This window comes from Centruroides vittatus, unplaced genomic scaffold, assembly GCF_030686945.1.
Source record: "Centruroides vittatus isolate TY-2023 unplaced genomic scaffold, ASM3068694v2 scaffold_2520, whole genome shotgun sequence".
Classification (NCBI taxonomy): Eukaryota; Metazoa; Arthropoda; class Arachnida; order Scorpiones; family Buthidae; genus Centruroides; species Centruroides vittatus.
In genome coordinates this window covers 2,798,831-2,817,923 of record NW_027122689.1, presented here as the reverse complement: position 1 = coordinate 2,817,923, position 19,093 = coordinate 2,798,831, and the positions used below count along the sequence as shown (strand labels likewise).

Below are 19,093 nucleotides of genomic sequence, written 5' to 3'. Positions count from 1 at the left end.
TCTTTTTATGTGCGATTTTTTTAATGCGAATTTTTAATTTGTGCGGTTTTTTTTGTGCGATTTTTTATTTGTGCGGTATAGTTGGCGACTAGTCTCGTGCGTTTTGTCACGTCTCACGTTGACTTATTATAGCTGAATAAACTTATTATAGCATAAATGAACTTATTATAGTAATATTATTGCACGAATATGCGAAAAATGAAATAATTTATTTTTTAAGTCGACAAAACACCACCTGGACAAAAATATGTAAAACAGACGATAGACGAGACGATGCAGTCGAGTGCCGACATCTGTCGTCAATAAATTTTACGTCTGTTTTAATTACGTTAATTAAACCTTCAAAGTGCTTTCGCATTCCTGGACCATTAAGATAAGATTCATTTCAAAGCGTAAATTAAAGGTAAATGTACTGTATTATTTACGTATTTTCTAAATCGGATTCCAAAAGGTTTGGCGAGATTCCAAGTAGCTGCCAAGCCTCGTCATGATTTCGTTTAAAAAAGCAATTCCTAGTTATTTCGTACGGTTTTGAGTTATTTTCTACGTGAGACTTTTTTCATGTGGTCCCTATCCACCGCATAAAAACAGGTTTGACTGTATTTTAACTTTAACATAACCAGAAGGAAATACTTATAAAACCTAGAATCGGCTGCATAAGTTAGGGATTCCCACTGCGCTATTCAAAATCCCCATTACACATTTTGCGTCCGGTTATACGTTAGAATAAGCACGATAGTAATTATTAAATGCATGATTCTTTAAAGTTAATGCATGCTATAAAATATTAAAATGGTGGGGATACTATAGATTACTATCTATGGAATTTCGGGACTTTGAGTATATATCTGAACTGAGGGGACCGAGACGAGTTCGACGATACCCTACTTTTGGACCGGAGACGAAAAATAAAAAAGTTATCATACTTTTTTCGGCAATCGCGCGATGATAGGGAGTCGCGTCGTCTCCGCTAAGTCGGCCTCGCTATCGCGATCGGGAGTCCCGTCGCTTGCCGTTAAAATTGCCTTTAGTAGACGTTTCCCCCATTTTTTTAGTTTGTTCAAGAACTACCGTGAATCGATCACTAGTTTAGCGCATGGCGGCGTGTGGTGGCGCCCATACGAGAGGTCAGTCGGGCCGCCACGTTCGCTGCCATAAGTAACATTAACCGAAATGGCGATCGCGCGATGATCGGAAGTCGCGTCGCTCTCTCCGCTCTCGTATCGCGTGTTTAACCCTACTGGAGATGACCGTAGTCCGACGTTACGGTTTGCAGACTTTACCGCAAGATGGCAGTACTAGCAACTACGGTGCCGTCTTCGTGAGAGCGTTAAAAAAGTATGGTAAGTGAAAAAGTATGATAACTTTTTTATTTTTCGTCTCCGGTCCAAAAATAGGGTACCGTTGAACTCGTCTCGGTCCCCCGAGTTCAAATATATAATCAAAGTCCTGAAATTCCGTAGATAGTAATCTATAGTACACCCAAAATGGTTAACGGAAAAGTCGTTTTGCCATCCGAGAGAAAATAAAATAAAATTCACACATTGTCTGACAAATTAAGCAAAGCGTTAGGGAATGTGATGATTAGATTAACTGAAGCCACATCCCGTGTGACGTTGCTTTCGAGTCGATTTTTTCCATAGATAGACTGTAGGAAATTCAGTTCTGAGGAACCTAATTTTAAAATGGGGAGAAAAATTCGATAGATTTAACGAATCTTAGAAAGTAAAACTGAACGGTAGAAATAAACGACGACTTTATATAACAGTTTATGAAGAGAAAACATCGTCGTGAAAACTGAATTATGCATACAATCTGCAGTATACATAAACCACCTTCCTCGAGCGGATGGACTAAACGAGAAACCGAAGTTGTAATAAATAAGAAATTCCAATTTATAGTTATATAAATTGGAATTTCTTATTTATAGTTTTATAAATTGGACACGAAAAGAGCAGTTTCGGATCGCGCTCTGCACCATAATACAATTTGTATGAATGTTGATTTCTGGTTTTTGGATTAACGTATAGTTTATACAGTATCGGACCAATGTCCGGCTTCCGGCAATTCAAAATTACTAGAAAACCGGGTATTTTTGAAACTAGTTTTGAATTTGGCGGGCCATACAGTTGTAGTTCTCCTCCGCGCTGCTGCTTTGTTTTGGTTTCTGTAGCGAGACACCCATTTTTAGTATAACTGCTGACATACGGTGCGTTAAATGCAATTTCGTTCTTTGTTTCCCACGTTTTACATTTTAATTATATATCTAGTTTGTGTCTAGAAAACAGAAAAATCCAGAAAGTCCGACAAATTTGGTACAGTACCGTATCCCAGAAAATTTAACATGGATTATTATTGTATTTAAAGATATGATAATTATTTAAATATTTATTTAAAGAGAGCACACAAGACAGAGTTTTAAATATATTTACTGACACATAAAACACAATGATACAAAGTCAATGATTGTGTGTATATTTACAAATGTTTTCTCTTATTTAAAAAACCGGTGACGTCGGGTTCGATTATACGACAGTTTCCGCTCTCTCGATAATTTCTGCGCCACAATACGTCATTCGACGGCTGGATTCGCTACTAGTCGAAGATCTGCCCACCGTCGCTAGAAGCGAGCCATTACTAAGCGATCTGACTTCCGTCGAACCGATGCTTTGAGTTAAGATGGAAGAGGTGGCGGCTTTTGATTCTAATACGACAAAAGTTATAATTAATAGTATTAATAATGATTTTTTAAAAATTAATATATTTATACTTGCCTAAAAGCATTAATCTTTCTAAACATTTTTGACATATTAACAATCGCGATAAAGCTTTTCTTAACCGCCGCCTCAACTCTGTTGGCGCTGCAATAGTATATATCACAGGATTGAGAGCGCTGTTTATAGGTAAAATGAAAATAACCACGCAAGCGTAGAGGTTCTCTATTCAAAAAATAAAATAAAAAAATAATAATAATTAGTTATTTACTTACCTTAACTGTAAAGTATTACACTAAAGTCGGTTTCGGTTACGGGAAACGAGTTTAGATCTAAGGTCTAGGATTCTATACCCGCTCTATGTTTTAAACCTGCCGCGCTTAGGTCTAAGCCAGGGGTGGCGAACCTACGGCACGCGTGCCCAAAGTGGCACGTAAGAGAAATCATCTGGCACGTAACGTATCGTATGATTTCTGTCCTTTTCGATCGTCCTTTCTGTTTATCATCCGATCGTCCTTTTTTCAATCTGATTTTTACATTTATTCGAATTAAAGCGTATTCGTTTAATTTCTTTAAATATCATTATTCGAAGTCTAAGACTTTAGCGCGCATTAACATCTTTAAAGCTAAGTATGCTTACAATATGGCACGCGGACTCAAAAAGGTTCGCCATCCCTGGTCTAAGCCACTGTTTTTGATTTGGCCCACGGTTAACAATAATGCACACAACTTATGAATTCTACACACAAATTGCTCTTTGGGTACAGACCAGCATGGTTTTCGATGTGTTTAACATACAATTTTAGTTGTATACGAGACGACGACGGTTTCGATTGTGTGATAATCCCTCGAGAAAATTATTTACCATGTATTTGTAAAAAGTATAACGTGTAACACGGTTAAAAACGATGGCACGTTTTACATCCTGGCTGTTGTAACTCGAGAAATTATAATTTTCAAATTAGACACTCCGGGTTTTTTCTGCGAACTCGACATTTTGAGACTTCCAAATCCAAAAAGTAAAAACAAAAAACGGGAAAATTCCTAGTATAATTGAAAATTATCGGGCTTCCTAATGTTCTCTCGCTATTGGAGCGCAGGAAAGTCGAGCGAGAGCCCATGCCAGCTTTTCATCGACTTTTAAAGTTTATAATATTACCAGATATGACAATTTCGCTGAAAGCAATTATCTTGATGACCACGATGGGGATCCAGCAAAGACAATCGGTGAGCACGATGAAGAAAAAGCGTAATGCCAAAACGGCATCTTCGTGCTTCTTTAGCATCACGGGCCGAGATTTTTGCCTGTCGCGACGAATTATGTGAAACATTCTTAGATACAGAATAATGATCATCATCATCTGAAAGAAATTAATCGATTAATTTTTACGATAAATTCCTCAATCTGTCGAACGAGAAATGTACTCACGGCCGAAAAATTGATTCCCAAAAAGATGAAAGCCGAGTATTGCCAACCGAGAGTATAGGGATCGTCGATATGAAGAGGAAAGCAAAATCCGTTGCTGGAATAGAAGGATCTGTCACTCGTCCACAGAACGGTGGGAAATAATGCTAAAATGACTCCGAATGTCCAAACGGCGGCGAGACTGTATCTCGCTGTCGAAACTGTCACCACCCGGTAATTTGTCCTTATACACCGATAACGTTCCAGAGTTATGAGTGAAAGTATGAGAACGGATACTTCGCACGATAACATGGCCAAAATTCCACAGGCGGTGCATTGCCAACTGGACATCCAAAGATGAGCGTGTCTGTTGTAAAAGTCTCGATAGCTGATATCTTGAGATCCGATTGCCAGAAGATATATTCCCATTAGGAAATCTGCAACTAAAAATCAATTTGTAATTAGGTGTCGGTAGTTTCTGATGAAAATTTATTATTTGTTTTTCGGAGTAAAACATTACGAGTTATCTGATGGTATTGCATTACGAAATTTTAACCCTAATACCCTCTCAAACGAATGGTCGAACCATTAAGTGGCAGCCTACCGCTATAGTGGATCTGAACCCTAAATATTTTTCGGAAATTGTCCGTTATGGGGCTAGCCGACCCGTAATGGGCTTGCTGAAAGAAAGGCTTGTTGGTGCTTACAGGTGGAAGAGTTTTAAAAATACACTAAAACATGCTTCTGCCCGTACTGTACAGTACATGATAATTCTTTTATCTGTCACTTTTGTAATGTTACGTAATGGCCTCGTGCACTAAGCCGCATCATCTAACGGTAGAAATTGTAAGTAGAAATTGGATAAATGTTTGTACTGTAGCTCCAACACTGTAAGCCTGGAATATATTAACATAAAAAACAGTACACATCCGAACCTTAAAATTCCAGGACAGTGTTTGTACTGTACTGCTAAATGCACTCTTTGTAATTTTGAATATTTCCGCGAAAACCTCGCGTGTTGAGGATCAGAATTCATCAATTAAATATCACGACTCACTTCCGGATTACTGCGAATATATTGAATTTTAATTAATTTCTTACCAGCGAGATTTTTAATGAAGAGCGAGAGAACGTGGTCTTCTTTTCGCGACAAAGCCCTCCATCCAATTACCAAAATGTTACCCAAACAAGTCATGAGAGCGACAAACCAGACACAGAGACGAAGCACGGGCCATACTAAAAGATGTTCCATGGAAGATAAACCATCCGTTTTTGGGGTGCAAATTCGGACGTACGGTGTGAAACTGCAGTAATGGAATTTCTTGAAGTAGCTACGTTTAGTTTTAAAATAAATAATTAATTGACACGGAAGCGGGCGACTTTAATAATAATTACTAAAACACTTACATGAATTCCAAGTTGCTCAAATCTTTAAAATGTTGAACGTTTATGTTCGAAATCCCAAATCCTTTTAAATCACTGAAAAGTAATTAGTCTGATAAATCACCGGAAGAAACATAATAATCAGCCATATTTTAGGGAATTTTTAGTTTTTATATAATTCCAATGATGATAATTTCTTATGGACTATTTTGCACTTTCGGATTCTTCGTTTGATGGGTTAATTCGTGTCTTCATTTCAAACAAATCCCGTCTTAATGGAAAAAGTCATAATTTATTCCTTATCGTAACAAATTCAACACGATCGCTTTCTACCTTAAAAATGTTGTAAATAGATAAGTTTTTCACAATATTTTCCAATGATAAAGTAGACCAATTCATAATCTATGGTATTTTAATCGTTTTCTTTCCATTCGTTGTCAAGCAATTTATTTTGCGTGTTAGGATAACTAAATCCATTTTCTGGAAATCGGATTCGCGTCCTGGCTGCCTAGTCTCCAGTTACGTAACGCATTTGGAGTGAATTGGAACCACGTCCTGTTGTTGCTCGTGTAACTCGTATAACTCGGGACGAGTTAGGTCGGATTCTCAAATTTAATAGATGATTTGGCGCGATACTCTCTCAAACGAAGGATTTGTGTGTTCGTGTTTCATTATTTTCATATCATTAGGAACCTGGCCGAGCTCGTGATAGGCATGCAGAAAATGCCCTTTCAGCGTGTGTAGGACTGCGAAATTATTCGATGGCATCGCTTTCTCTCGGCGAAAATCGAATTTAAACTTTTATTATGAAAGTACAGGTAGGCATAAGTAAATTTTTCCTATTCGGAGCACTCTATTCGCTTGTGCCAGTAAATATAGGTGGCGTATGAGTCGACCAAAATGGCTGCCACAAAGGGTATAACGTGTTTGACAACGTACGAGAGTTACTTGCGTGTTGTCTTTTTAATAACTTTTCTCTCTGTAGTCAAAACGTTTTATTCGCATTTGTATCCGACATTAATCCTAGTTGATTTCGTAGTTGTTTAAGTCACGATGATTACACTTTGTGACATTTTAGAATATGTGGCCGATCGAAAAAGATGTCTTAAAGAAGGAGAGGAAATACTAAAACTGATAACTTCACATCTATCCAGCTCTTTCTCAGCAAACAATTCACTTCAGTTTCACCACAGCTAATTTTTCTGAGCTTAAAATTCTTTTATATAAATATTTACACCCTATCTAATGTAGGCCATCGTCAGGTTTAATATTATAAATGTTCCAAAATGGAACGTACCGTTTTCGAATATTTTACATATTTAAAACTCAAAAAAATAATTTAACTTTAAAATAAATTGAAAGAAGTGTGTATATTAAATAAATAAATAAACAAATAAAACAGAAAACAAAGCTAAGTAAAAAGAAATGATTTAAGGGTTTTTAAATGCCATTCTTTTTTCTATTACAGTGGTGCCTCATATAACGTACTTAATCCGTTCCAGAGTGAAACGTCCGTTATACGAAACGCATTTTCCCATAGAAATATAATACATGTTAAAACATCTAATTCGTTCCGCAGCATAAAATAACCGTACTGACCATAAAAAAATGAACATGGGGTGTGTTCTTTTATTCCTCCGCGTAACTCTGCGCGAGCGACATCCGTTTAAAAATTCCCGCGGAACGCGTTCCTAAATTCCGGTGGGAGTGCACACCGTTGAACGGCAAAAACGGCCGCTTGTAGCAGTAGTTTACGGTGGAAAGCAACATGGCGTCCTCCATGGCTCAGATAGTTTCGTTTCCGGGTCCATTATGTGGTTTTATGAATGAAAATTTAGAAATTGTGAAAGCGCGAGTTAGTGCACGCGGTGATGTAAGTGTCTTTATGAATTTTTTTTCGAATGGTAGCCGCCATTCTAATTTTTTTCGTGGCTATTTTGAATGCTCTTTCAACGAATAATCCATTTTATGGTTAAATTTTACAATTGAGACCCTTCTTTTGCCTTTAAAAGCTCATATTTTAGAATTATAGATTCCCCGCATCACGATACTATCGATAGTGCGAGCGCGGCCAACTTTCTTTTTTTCACCGTCGTTCCTAAATGCCTACAAACAGCAGCGCACTCCCGTATTAGCGGAGACGCAGAGCGACTGCTATTAAGCCCCCATGGAGCAGTCACCAATTATGCCGGAAAGTCCGTTGTTCGCAGCCAGTCCGTTGCTCGAGTCACGTAGCGGCCAAACAGAAAGTCCGTTGTTCGCAGCGTCCGTTATTCGAGGCCTACGTTATACGAGGCACCACTGTATATATTTCCACGCTGTTGGAAGCGCATTAGCATCCATAGCATTTAGGCAATGGTTTTTCATTTTACTTTTATAAATTTCCACCTTTTCCATCTCCAACGCAATGGATGGAGAGTGCACCGTTCAAATGACTTTAGCCTCTTCCCATTTTACAATCGCTCCTTCAGTCTGTGCCATAATTGCTAATAGTGTTGTGTCCTTTGTCAAAATTGTATGTATGATCTCGCAGTCGTACAGTACCTCCAGGTTTCTTCTAGTCACATCCACATAATCTTTTTCGATTCCTAACTGTTGATTTTCAAATGGAATTTTCTATACCCCAGCTTTACCCTCCTTTTTTACGCTATCTTTATCGTTCCGTAGCAAGCTACAGATATTAGGTGCTCTTTTATAGATCATTCTCGATTTTTATAAAAAAAAAGAGCATTTGATATAACTTTGACAAACGACACAATACAATATTATCAATTATAGCACAGACTGAAGGAGCGATTGTAAAATGGGAAGAGGCTAAAGTCAGTTAAACGGTGCACTCTCCATCCATTGCGTTGGAGATGGAAAAGGTGGAAATTTATAAAAGTAAAATGAAAAACTGTTGCCTAAATGCTACGGATGCTAATGCGCGTCCAACAGCGTAGAAATATATAATAGAAAAAGGAATGGCATTTAAAAACCCTGAAATCATTTCTTTCTACTTAGCTTTGTTTCCTATGTTTTATTTGTTTATTTATTTATTTAATATACACACTTCTTTCAATTTATTTTAAAGTTAAATTATTTTTTTTAATTTTAAATATGTAAAATATTCGAAAACGGTACGTTCCATTTTGGAACATTTATAATATTAAACCTGACGATGGCCTATATTAGATAGGGTGAACACTCTATTCTAACAAACTACTTTATACCTATAGCAGCCGCCATTATGTAGTTCGCGCTAATACCGCTAGGTGTCGGATCTATCGTTGGCACAAGCGAATAGCTGTAACCAATAAAAGAAATTTGTGTACGGTAAAGGATACGGAAAAGATTTTGCAAAAAAAAAAAAAAAAAAGAAAAAAGGTTCAAAAACTTACACTAGGGGAGCTTTACGTGAAACAAAACCATGCGTCACGGGTGCCGTGTAATACGATCCTTTAAATTAAGTGTGAAATTGCAAAATTTCTATGATAAACAATATGCCAAAGCTCCACCCAGCGGAATTTATTGAATCAAATTTTTTTGCAAAATCCTTTTCCTCTGTAGTGTATATACACATTTTGCGTCCTTTGCATAGGCTTTATACAAAATTTAGTGTCAATAAGCTTACCGTTTACAGCAGGCCTGGCCAACCTGCAACCCGTCACGTTAAATTGTGTGGCCCGCTAAGCGATATTATATATCTATTAAAACTTTTGTTTCCCGTTATGCGTATACCAAAACAATTAAATAAATGAAAATTTGCATGTGTCATTGTTATAATGCGCAAGTGCGAGTACGAACTCTTGGTATAACAATAAAATCTTATTCATTTTGTATTTGTTTTACTTTTTTAAAAGCATTTTTGCCTAAATTGTGGTCCGTCGTAATGTTACGCGTGATCAAAGTGGCCCGCGAAACAATTTGGGTTGGCCAGGCCTGGTGTACAGCTACAGATTGCTCCGAATAGGGAAACCTTAATTACGGCCACTCTGTATGTGCTTGTTTCTGATGCAATTAGCACGTTTCGTGCACTACACAGATTACATTCTTTCTGGCTGGCTGTTAAGTCTCGTATTTATTCTGTTCGGTTATTATTGAATAATTCCTCTATCTGTTCTCTCGTCTTTCTTCTGTTTACGAATTATTTTCAAGTTCTTACCGAAATGAATTAATCTTTTGAACAGACACCTTCCATTTCTATCGGAGATAATTTCTCGAGAGGGAAATAAACAAGGTCGAAGAGACCAAGAGTTCCTATTGTAGTTCTACAATTAGAAGATATTGCAGTAAAACGAGTGCCTTTGAGAGAACTTATAAACAACTTAATTTCATCTTGTTTATCTTTTTTCAAGTGAAACGACTTGTTTACCCAATGAAAGTTTGATTAATACCTCATCCAGTTTTGTCTTTAATTGATTTGAATATTGTATCTATCACTTGCACAATTCGCCCGAAATGCCACACGTCACTACAATTTTCTAAGGGGGCGAAATCAATTTTAAACTATAAAAGTTAAATTAAACATGAAAAATTTATTTACGTACGTAAATTAATAACTAAAAATTCAAGAAAACTAAAGCTTTTCTATTAGAAAAACTTCAAATAACAATAATAAACAGAAGAAGCGAATTTTCAAATCGTATTAACGAGAATTTTTGGAAATTTTAAACGATTTAAAGTTAAATTGTATTAAAATAATAATAATAATTGTTTTTGCCTTAAAAATACGAATTAATAATAGTTGTTTTCTTAAAATCTTTAAAATATGGCTTATTATTAGTTATTTCGAATTCTCGTAATAAATGTCGCTACTTACAGAGATTTGAGATTCTTAAGACCAGCAAACACAGTTAAAGGTAATGACGTCAACGGATTAAAGGAGAGATTACTAAAATTACATTTTAAAAATATTTATATTATATTAAAATAACTTAAATAAGGTAATAAATTTTACTTACAGTTTTGTTAAATTAACAAGAGAATCGAAAATGTGTTGCCTCAGAAATCGTAACCTGTTATGAGAAAGATCTCTAAAAGCAGAATAATTTTAAAACTTTAAGAAATTGTTACGTCACTATTATTATTATAATTGTATTATTTTAAAAATATATATTACACATCCTACTTACAATTCGACCAATCTCTCCATGAAACGAAAAGCGCCATTCTCGATATCCCAAATGTGATTATTATTCAAAAAACTAATAAATAATAATTGTTAAAAGATTTGCATTTTCAATTTTTATTCTATTAACACTTTAAAAAATTAATTAATCTTATCATTTTATGTCATAAACTGCCTCGAATGTCATCGTCACATAGACTGTGGCCCAAAAGTTAATCAACCGAGATTAATTGTAAGAACCGTTAAATTTGTTCGGAACAGCTAAATGAATCTAACAAACAGTTGGGTCATCCTTTATATGTAGAATATACATTTAATATGATTTCCAGTATACATTTTTATGTCTTTATCTATTTTTTCTGGAGATATGAATTTAAAAATAATATAAGGATGCCTCGGCTATAAGTACAAAGATGATTTCTGATGCTCTTCGAATAAAATTACGATCAAATTTTCAAATACGATCTTAAAACTGAATACCGAAAAAAATGATTTTGTTGCGCTGTTGCATAATGGTAAAATGTGTTTTATTATTACGTAATAATAATTATTGAAAAATTCTTACATAATTAACTACAGTATTACATAACGATATTATATGATAATTAAGGTACAGTGGACTTTAGTTTTTTGATTGGTTCCGCATACGATCGAATTATTTTAAGGTGAATTTTCTGTAATAAAATGAAGTTCCCGGTACGAGAAATATTCTCTTTATGATGAATTTGATATTGCCACCAATTAGCAGGAGTAATGAACATCATGGTAGATATGCCAATTAGCAATGAAAACGAAAGCATTTCAGATAGGTAAAGCAATCAGCGATACGAATTTGTGTTCTGGATAACTCCTATATTTGCATTAGTGTAAAGAAATAATTCTATCGTTGTTTTTTAAAAATATTTTAAAAGTTTTTGTCTGTTTTAATCTTCGATTACAGTATTTAGTATTTTATGCGAAAGTAAGAGAAACAGCGTAGTTCTGTGACGAACATTTTAATTTCCCAAGTCTTGGATTGAATTATCAAAAACAAAAGTTTATTGGAGATGACAGATTCTCTGAAACAGATATTAATCGTTCCTGAGAAGAGTGAATTCGTGTAGTATTACGTAATAGCAGAGCGCAGTTAAAATGCCACTACCATTATTACGTAATAATGGCTTTATTGTTATTGTTACATAATAGAATTAACTGTTACTAATGCCGCGATCGTTGTTTTAATATGTAGGCTATATGTAACCGAGACAGCAATATTATTACGCAACAAGGATGACGATAACGTCTCCATTAGTTAATACGATATTTTTTACACGATTATATGAATAATGAAACAGTAGCATTGCTTTATTATAATCGAAATATTGTTACGTAATAATCACAGCATAAAATTAATTACTTAACGAATAACTTTTAATTACAATATACCATTGATTCTATCGAATGTTATAATTTATTTTTGTGGTTTTAAAACTGATTTGGTTGCAAAATTTGAAAAAATTGTACACCTACAAATTCCCGCTATCTGCCTTTCTTAATCTCGAAAACGCAGTTAGATATATAAAAATCAAGACCAAATTTAGAAAGCGTAGGTGCAGAAGGCCCGATTAACTATATACGAACTTCCGGTCTAGACGGGAAGTGGCGTGACTTTTAAATTAAAATATGATTTAAAACTTTAATAATGTAGATTTAAAACATAATATACATTCGAATTTTACGTAATTATAATAATTATAATATAACACTGTTTAAATAGTATTATTGATAACAAGGAAAAACTACGATAATTACAAAAATTAACTAACAAAGAATCAATATTGTTAAAAATAGTTTTAAAAAAATAATGTATTGATTCATAAAAACTAAATGTAGTCTTTGAATTAGCAACCGCTTTCAATGATTATGGAAAACTGCTTTAACATATAATCTATTTTAAAAAATTAATATATATTTAACTAATGAATCGAATGAATAAAAATTTAAAAGTATGCTGCCCTTTTGTCATTTGTAAAAAATATTTTTATGTATTTATTCGTAACAATATTTGTTTTGTAATAAAAATCGATACAGAATTATTATTTGATATGAAGGAAAAAAGACAAAATAAATGACAGAACTCACGAGACTTACAGCACCTCAAGTGTGACCAGATATTGGAAATGATCTCTTTTTATTTTTTCGATCTGATTTTTCGATAAACTTCTACAGAAAATAAAGTAAAAATAAATTATATTTATCAAACTTTTTAAATAAAAATTAAGTTTTAAAGCAATTCATCATGCATTTTTAGGGTACTATATATGGTTTCTACGTAAAATTTCTTAGAATCTTCTTCTACATAAGAAAAGCTTCAGAATAGTTTCAAAATCTATTTTTATAATAAAGGGTAAAATATATTTTTAAGTACTTACAACCATCGCAAATACGGGTGAGCTCGAAAATAAACTTTTTTCAACGTTAGAGAATTTGTAGACAGATCTCTAAAAATGATTCTTATGTTGAATTATAAACAAAAATACTCTATATTTCACGCAACTTGTGCCATTTTTTCGTACTTACAATAAGTGAAGAGAAGGAGTATCGGCCAGTATGGAAAAGTCGAATTCTTCTAGTTTATTGTCATCTAGTAATCTATGAGAATAAAGAAATAAATTATAAATATTTAACCGAATAATATTTAATTATTATAATTTAACATTAAGTTGAGTAGTATAGTGTATCGAGTGGATGTATGGCATGCCACGTGATTATTGGGCGCCGTGTTTGTGGTATTATGTATTGATAGTTTAACAAAAATAGAATTGAAAGATTAATTATTCGACTCGTAACCAATCGTAAACGTTGTTAAAAGTTATAAGCTTATCCCGTTTATAAGAAATTTGGTGTAAGGTATATAAGAAGTACAGTAATAATACAGTAAAACCTGTGCAAACCGGATGGTAAGGTGCCCAATATATTATTATTTTTTTTTTCTGTTTGGCAGGTTTCCGTTTTGAACAGGATTTTTTCTGTTTTTTAAATATAGAAAATCGCTTTGTTCTAAAGAATATTTCCGTCTTGGACAGGTTTTACTGTACAGAAGAAGAAAAATCAAAGATGGCGGATATTTAATATAGCATATATAAAGTACCATAAATATTATTTAAAGTCTTTGGATAGGCAGTTTTATTAATATTAATCAATTTCGACATATAATAATAGTATATAAAATATTTTCAAAAATTATTTTATGCTTAATTAACTGATTAAAGAAATAATAGAAATTATTTTGCTCTAAATCGTTATTAAGATAAAACGCCAATTTTGCGTCATTAAAACCGAAAGGATGATGTAAAACTGACGTAAAAATCGCGCGCTTTCTAAACCAAACAATTAAACTAATCGTCTGCTACATTTTGTTGTTTAAGACTATCCGCCATTTTGTATCAGATTATCGATTCAGACTTTCGTTTGAATATTTCGTCTTATTAGATTTGATTAAAATTCTATAAGTATAGAAAGTTGTACTTAAAGAAGAAAGGAATAAAAAGGATTAGCTAGAAATACTCAAAATGTCTTTTTTTTATATACGAAGGAAACGAAGAATGGAAATTACGTCATTTCTATAAACTAGAAAAGGTGAATTGAGAATTATTTATTAATATCCTTAAAAATATTAAAGATTTATAAGAGAATTATTAAAATAATTATTTAATTGGTATAGATGTAGACCTACTTTAAAAAATAATATTAATTTAAAACATATTTCAGTACATAGGTCGACATTCATCTATAAATAACTGTACACTTGTTATATTAGTGAAATAGTCCACGAATATTTAATTAATTCATGCATTAATGAAATCACAACAAACATCAAACATGTCAGGACCTGTTATTAGGTTACTGGAAGACACTTTATACTGTGTATAATAGTATAAAGTGTGCCCGGGCCTAAATGATATGCCCGGGAGAAAATTAATAAGGACAAATGTTAAAATTAAAACCTTATTCAAAATTTGGTTATTTTAGCCTACGAGGTACCATTGTTGTTTATCACGAATTACCAAGAGGAAGATTGGGGTGTCCGGGTCTTGGTTACTTATATTAATATTTTCCGCAGGGCAGCTCCTAAAATTTTTTTCAGGTTTGGAAGTGTACAGAGGACTGACAACAGGTTCTGTTTTATAAGCCATATATAGATACGAATATTATTGTATAGTACATTACATTACATTATGATAGAATGTCTTATATGTTATTATTTATGTTTAAAACATATTTAACGATAGAACGATACCAAAATGCGTTATCTATATCTATATCTACAGTAACATATATATATAAATGGACGTGTGCGCGCCTATATCTCACTCTGCAGCCAAAACTACACATCGCACACGAATGGTGTTTGTGTGTGGTAGTAGCCCCGAGTCTCCCATCGTGCACTACGGTGGTTGCGTCTCGATAGCTATAAGGGTGTGGGAGATATGGGGGTCGAAAGTGGCTGACTACAAAAATGTATGACGCTTCAATGAGAATGTTCCAGTTATTTCTAGAAAGTTCCAGAACCTAGAGGTGAAATTTGGTACGCAGTTAGGGTACGTCAGAAAATGCACACTAAGAAGGGATTTTTCGAAATTCCCCACGCGGGGGGGAGAGAATTAAGTCTTAACCAGAAGAACGGCTTCTACCGTATTATTTTAGATGCGATTTTCGTATTTAAATACGTTTAGTCTTCATCGAGTACTTAGGGGTATTAAATTGATAACATTTCAGACATCGTTATAAATATTTTTATATATTTCGATTTTGTAACCAAATGTTCGAACTGTTTTAAATTCGAATTTGTTCTTTTATGTCGGTTCGATTATAGAATGATTGTAAACGTTTCAGAAAATTAATCAAATTGAAAACAATTCGTTTGATTCTGAGCAATTCTCGTCATTCTCAACGGTAGGTGTTATATAACAATTTACTATGGTTGTTGAAATATTGAATGTAAATAGGGTTTGCTTGCAAAATCCGCGCGAACGCAGTCGCGGATAACAGATGAGAGATATTTGGGTTGTAAGTGTTAAGAATGGAAGTGTTAACAATAAAAGTGTTAAGAGAAAGCGACGTACTGTACAAGATTTACAGGCGCAGATGCGGTTTTATGCGTTTTTGCAGGAAATCGAAGATATTTTTAGACCCATCTAAAAATTCTCTAATTAGTCTCTGGAAACAGGGGGACCTAATTCTTGCATTCTGTGAAAACGGGTAAGGTTGGCTATAACGTAATAATCTTAATCTTCGCTATCGTTACTTTTTGCCCGAGCAATGCTGGACTTATCTGCTAGGAAAAGAAGTCTTTTAACGCGTGTCTTTTATATTAAAAAAACTATATTACATATAAATGTACGAACAAAAAAAACCCCAGCGAAGCTGGTTCTTGCAGCATATTATTAATAATAATATAATGCATTTTGGCAGTGGTGCGTTATCCTATGGGCAAAAAAGGAAATTGGCTGGGCACCACAAACGGGGCTCCAAACCAATCTCTTACAAAAAAATATATATATATATATTTCCCCTAAAAATTTCCCGGAGGAAAAATGTCTAAAGTCAACAGTCAACACTGCGAAGTACACTGGGGCCCCCTAATACAAATTCGCCTGGGCCCCACGAAGCTATAACGCGCCACCGTATAATGTTTACTGACATTATTTTATCATATAATATAAATAAATTATAAAATAACAATTACCTTAAATGAGATATTAAAAAACCGATTTTAATTGGCAGATTGGTTGTTAGGGACATATCTGTAGTTTATTTGTTTTTAAAACAATTTTATTGTTATTTCTGAAATATTTGTTTGGAATTTTGGAATTGTGAACACTAGTAACCTAACTAAGAGCAGTATTCCTTTGTGTGAAAAAGAAGATCAGTCATACTTATTAGAAATTTGTGTTAGTTGACAAAGCTGACGAGCCGAAATTAAAATATGTGTTATCAAAACATGTTATTGGAAAGCGGCCATCTGTTTGTAGTTTTCGAATTAAAAAGAAAATTAAAAAATAAAACTATATTTAAACGTCGCAAATCTTAATGCGAGCGTGTTTAAACAGATGTGTTCTACAATGATGTATTGAATATGGAATAAATGTATAAATCTAGTTTGAATTTATCTTAATTTATATTTGATGCATCACGATGCGTAAACATTTCAAAATTTTGCTAACTCATTTCTGAAAATTTTGTGTTCGGCCTAATTAATTTTATTACATTTCTTTGTTGTGTTTAAGTAAGCATTATATTTAAGTAAGAGTAAATACATATTCCATATTGAAAAATAAAATATTCTTCGCAATGAAAATCAAATACAGTACATTAATTTTTCAGATTTTCAATAAATAAAATAAAAGTTCGTTTGTATGTTAGGAAATACGCGCCTCGAAAAATTGAATATAGTACTTTGGACATTAATTTATGACGATTCGAATCAAATTAATAAAAGATATTGCAGTGATCCGATAAAAAGTTATAATTATGGAAATAAAATTAAAATTCGAATTATAAAATTATATAAATATTAATATAAATAAATTCGTACAGCCATTCTAGTTTCTTCAGGTCTTTGAAAGTTCCTCCGTTGAGTTTTTCGATTTTATTTCTCGAGAGAAATCTGGAAAAAGTAAAATATTAAAATATTACATATAAAATAACGATAATGAATTTTATTAAAAGGCTATTTTAATTATTCCAGCCATTTTTAATCCGCATCAGTTAATTATATTAAAAAAGAGAAACGAAATCGAAAATAAATTATGGTAATTAAATGAATAATATATGAATAATAAATATTGAAGACGGTTTACTTAAAACTTACTTTCACTTTCCCGACTATTATATATAACAGAGAGAAAGTATGACGATCGGTCAAAAAATGATCCCATCCCCAGATTTTCACAATTTTGGACCCACGACACCTCGAAACATCGAGAAATGCAAAAAAAAAAAAAAAAAATCCTGTATGTATGGATGTTAATGTGTGAGACATCCTCTTTAAAGCTTAATAACTCCTGTGCTTTTTGTGGAAAATTTCTGAAAATGGTTTTGTGTATTAGGGGGATCGATGCTATTAAATTTTGGTGGTTAAAGGTCGAGGGGGTGGGGAGATAAAAGAGATCGTGTGTATCTTCAATAGGGTCGGACTTAATGACGATTTTACTCGTTAGCATTTGCAATTTTTTATAAAACCTCTTCCTACCCTCAAACTTAAATTTTTTGCCATTTTATAATAGTCAAAAATATAAAAAGTTTTTAAATAAAATATGTTAACAGATGGCATCATGAAATGTTGCCGGGAAAGTTAAGCAATTCGTTGCTGGATTATATACAGTCAAACCTGTTTTTATGCGGGGGATAGGGACCGCATTAAAAAAAACGCATTAAAAAAAATCTCACGAAACTTCACGAATGGCTGTAAATAATAGTTTTCGCAACACAATAAAAAAAATAATTTTTTTATGCGGTCAACAGGGACCGCATAAAAAAAGTCTCACATAGAAAATAACTCAAAACCGTACGAAATAGAATTTATTGACAACAGATGTTAGCACTTGACTGCATCGTCTGGTCTATCGTCTGTTTTACATATTTTTGTCTAGGTGGTGTTTTGTTGACTTAAAAAGTAAATTATTTCATTTTTCGCATATTCATGCAATAATATTACTATAATAAGTGCATTTATGCTATAATAAGTTTATTTAGCTATAATAAGTCAACGTAAGACATGACGAATCGCACGAGACTAGTCGCCAACTATACCGCACAAATTAAAAATTCGCATTAAAAAAATCGCACAAATAAAAATCGCACATAAAAAGAGCGCATAAAAACAGGTTTGACTGTATATATATATATATATATATGCACGATGTATTATATTCTGTATTGACAATATGTAGTTCCTATTCGTAGCTTCCAACAAAGAAATAATTCAACGGCCATTTCACATTCGTTACCTGCAGGATTTGGTAGTCATTCGCTATTTTAAACATTGTAGTTTATGCCGATTGTTGTTCAATTTTCAAATTTGAAAGTGGTAACCCGTTGTGACAATAAACATCCCTTTCGATATACTGAAAGAAGATTGGAAAACACATTATTTCTATCCGGTCGCCTATTACAGGATAGCCCGATACAATCTTTCGTGCAAATTACGTTTGCCACTTTCGTATAAGAGTATAGCTCCCGTATTTATTTTTCATTAACCGATAGAGATCAAAATTTACTTTGAATTCGTTTTTATTGAAATTTTAATAATTAGAGTATCCACAATGTCCGAGCACAACACACACGTAACTCAAATATTATATTAGGCCTATGTGTTAGAATAATGACGATGATGATCATCATCACGATTTTAATATTTGAACTGTTTTCAAGAGGAAGATTTACATATACAGGTATTTTAAAATGAATTATTTCGAGGTTGTTTATTTTTCTTTAGCC

General features: G+C 33.4%; 1 protein-coding gene across 3 annotated transcripts in view; it reads right to left on the bottom strand.

Annotated features, from left to right (window-relative positions):
- Window positions 1-2,413: 2,413 nt before the first annotated feature.
- The window catches only part of LOC136987569 (relaxin receptor 2-like), a 41,735-nt gene continuing 25,055 nt past the window's right edge, over window positions 2,414-19,093 (bottom strand). For all 3 annotated transcript variants that reach the window (XM_067285318.1, XM_067285319.1, XM_067285320.1), the window contains 13 exons: window positions 17,190-17,261; window positions 13,172-13,243; window positions 13,024-13,092; window positions 12,743-12,814; window positions 10,617-10,688; window positions 10,446-10,517; window positions 10,304-10,375; window positions 5,527-5,598; window positions 5,221-5,450; window positions 4,144-4,562; window positions 3,874-4,075; window positions 2,775-2,939; window positions 2,414-2,704 (listed from right to left, as the gene is read on the bottom strand). In XM_067285318.1, coding sequence (XP_067141419.1) covers window positions 2,526-2,704; window positions 2,775-2,939; window positions 3,874-4,075; window positions 4,144-4,562; window positions 5,221-5,450; window positions 5,527-5,598; window positions 10,304-10,375; window positions 10,446-10,517; window positions 10,617-10,688; window positions 12,743-12,814; window positions 13,024-13,092; window positions 13,172-13,243; window positions 17,190-17,261 — 1,768 coding nt within the window. In that variant the 3' untranslated portion in view covers window positions 2,414-2,525. The remainder of the gene's footprint in view (window positions 2,705-2,774; window positions 2,940-3,873; window positions 4,076-4,143; window positions 4,563-5,220; window positions 5,451-5,526; window positions 5,599-10,303; window positions 10,376-10,445; window positions 10,518-10,616; window positions 10,689-12,742; window positions 12,815-13,023; window positions 13,093-13,171; window positions 13,244-17,189; window positions 17,262-19,093) is intronic.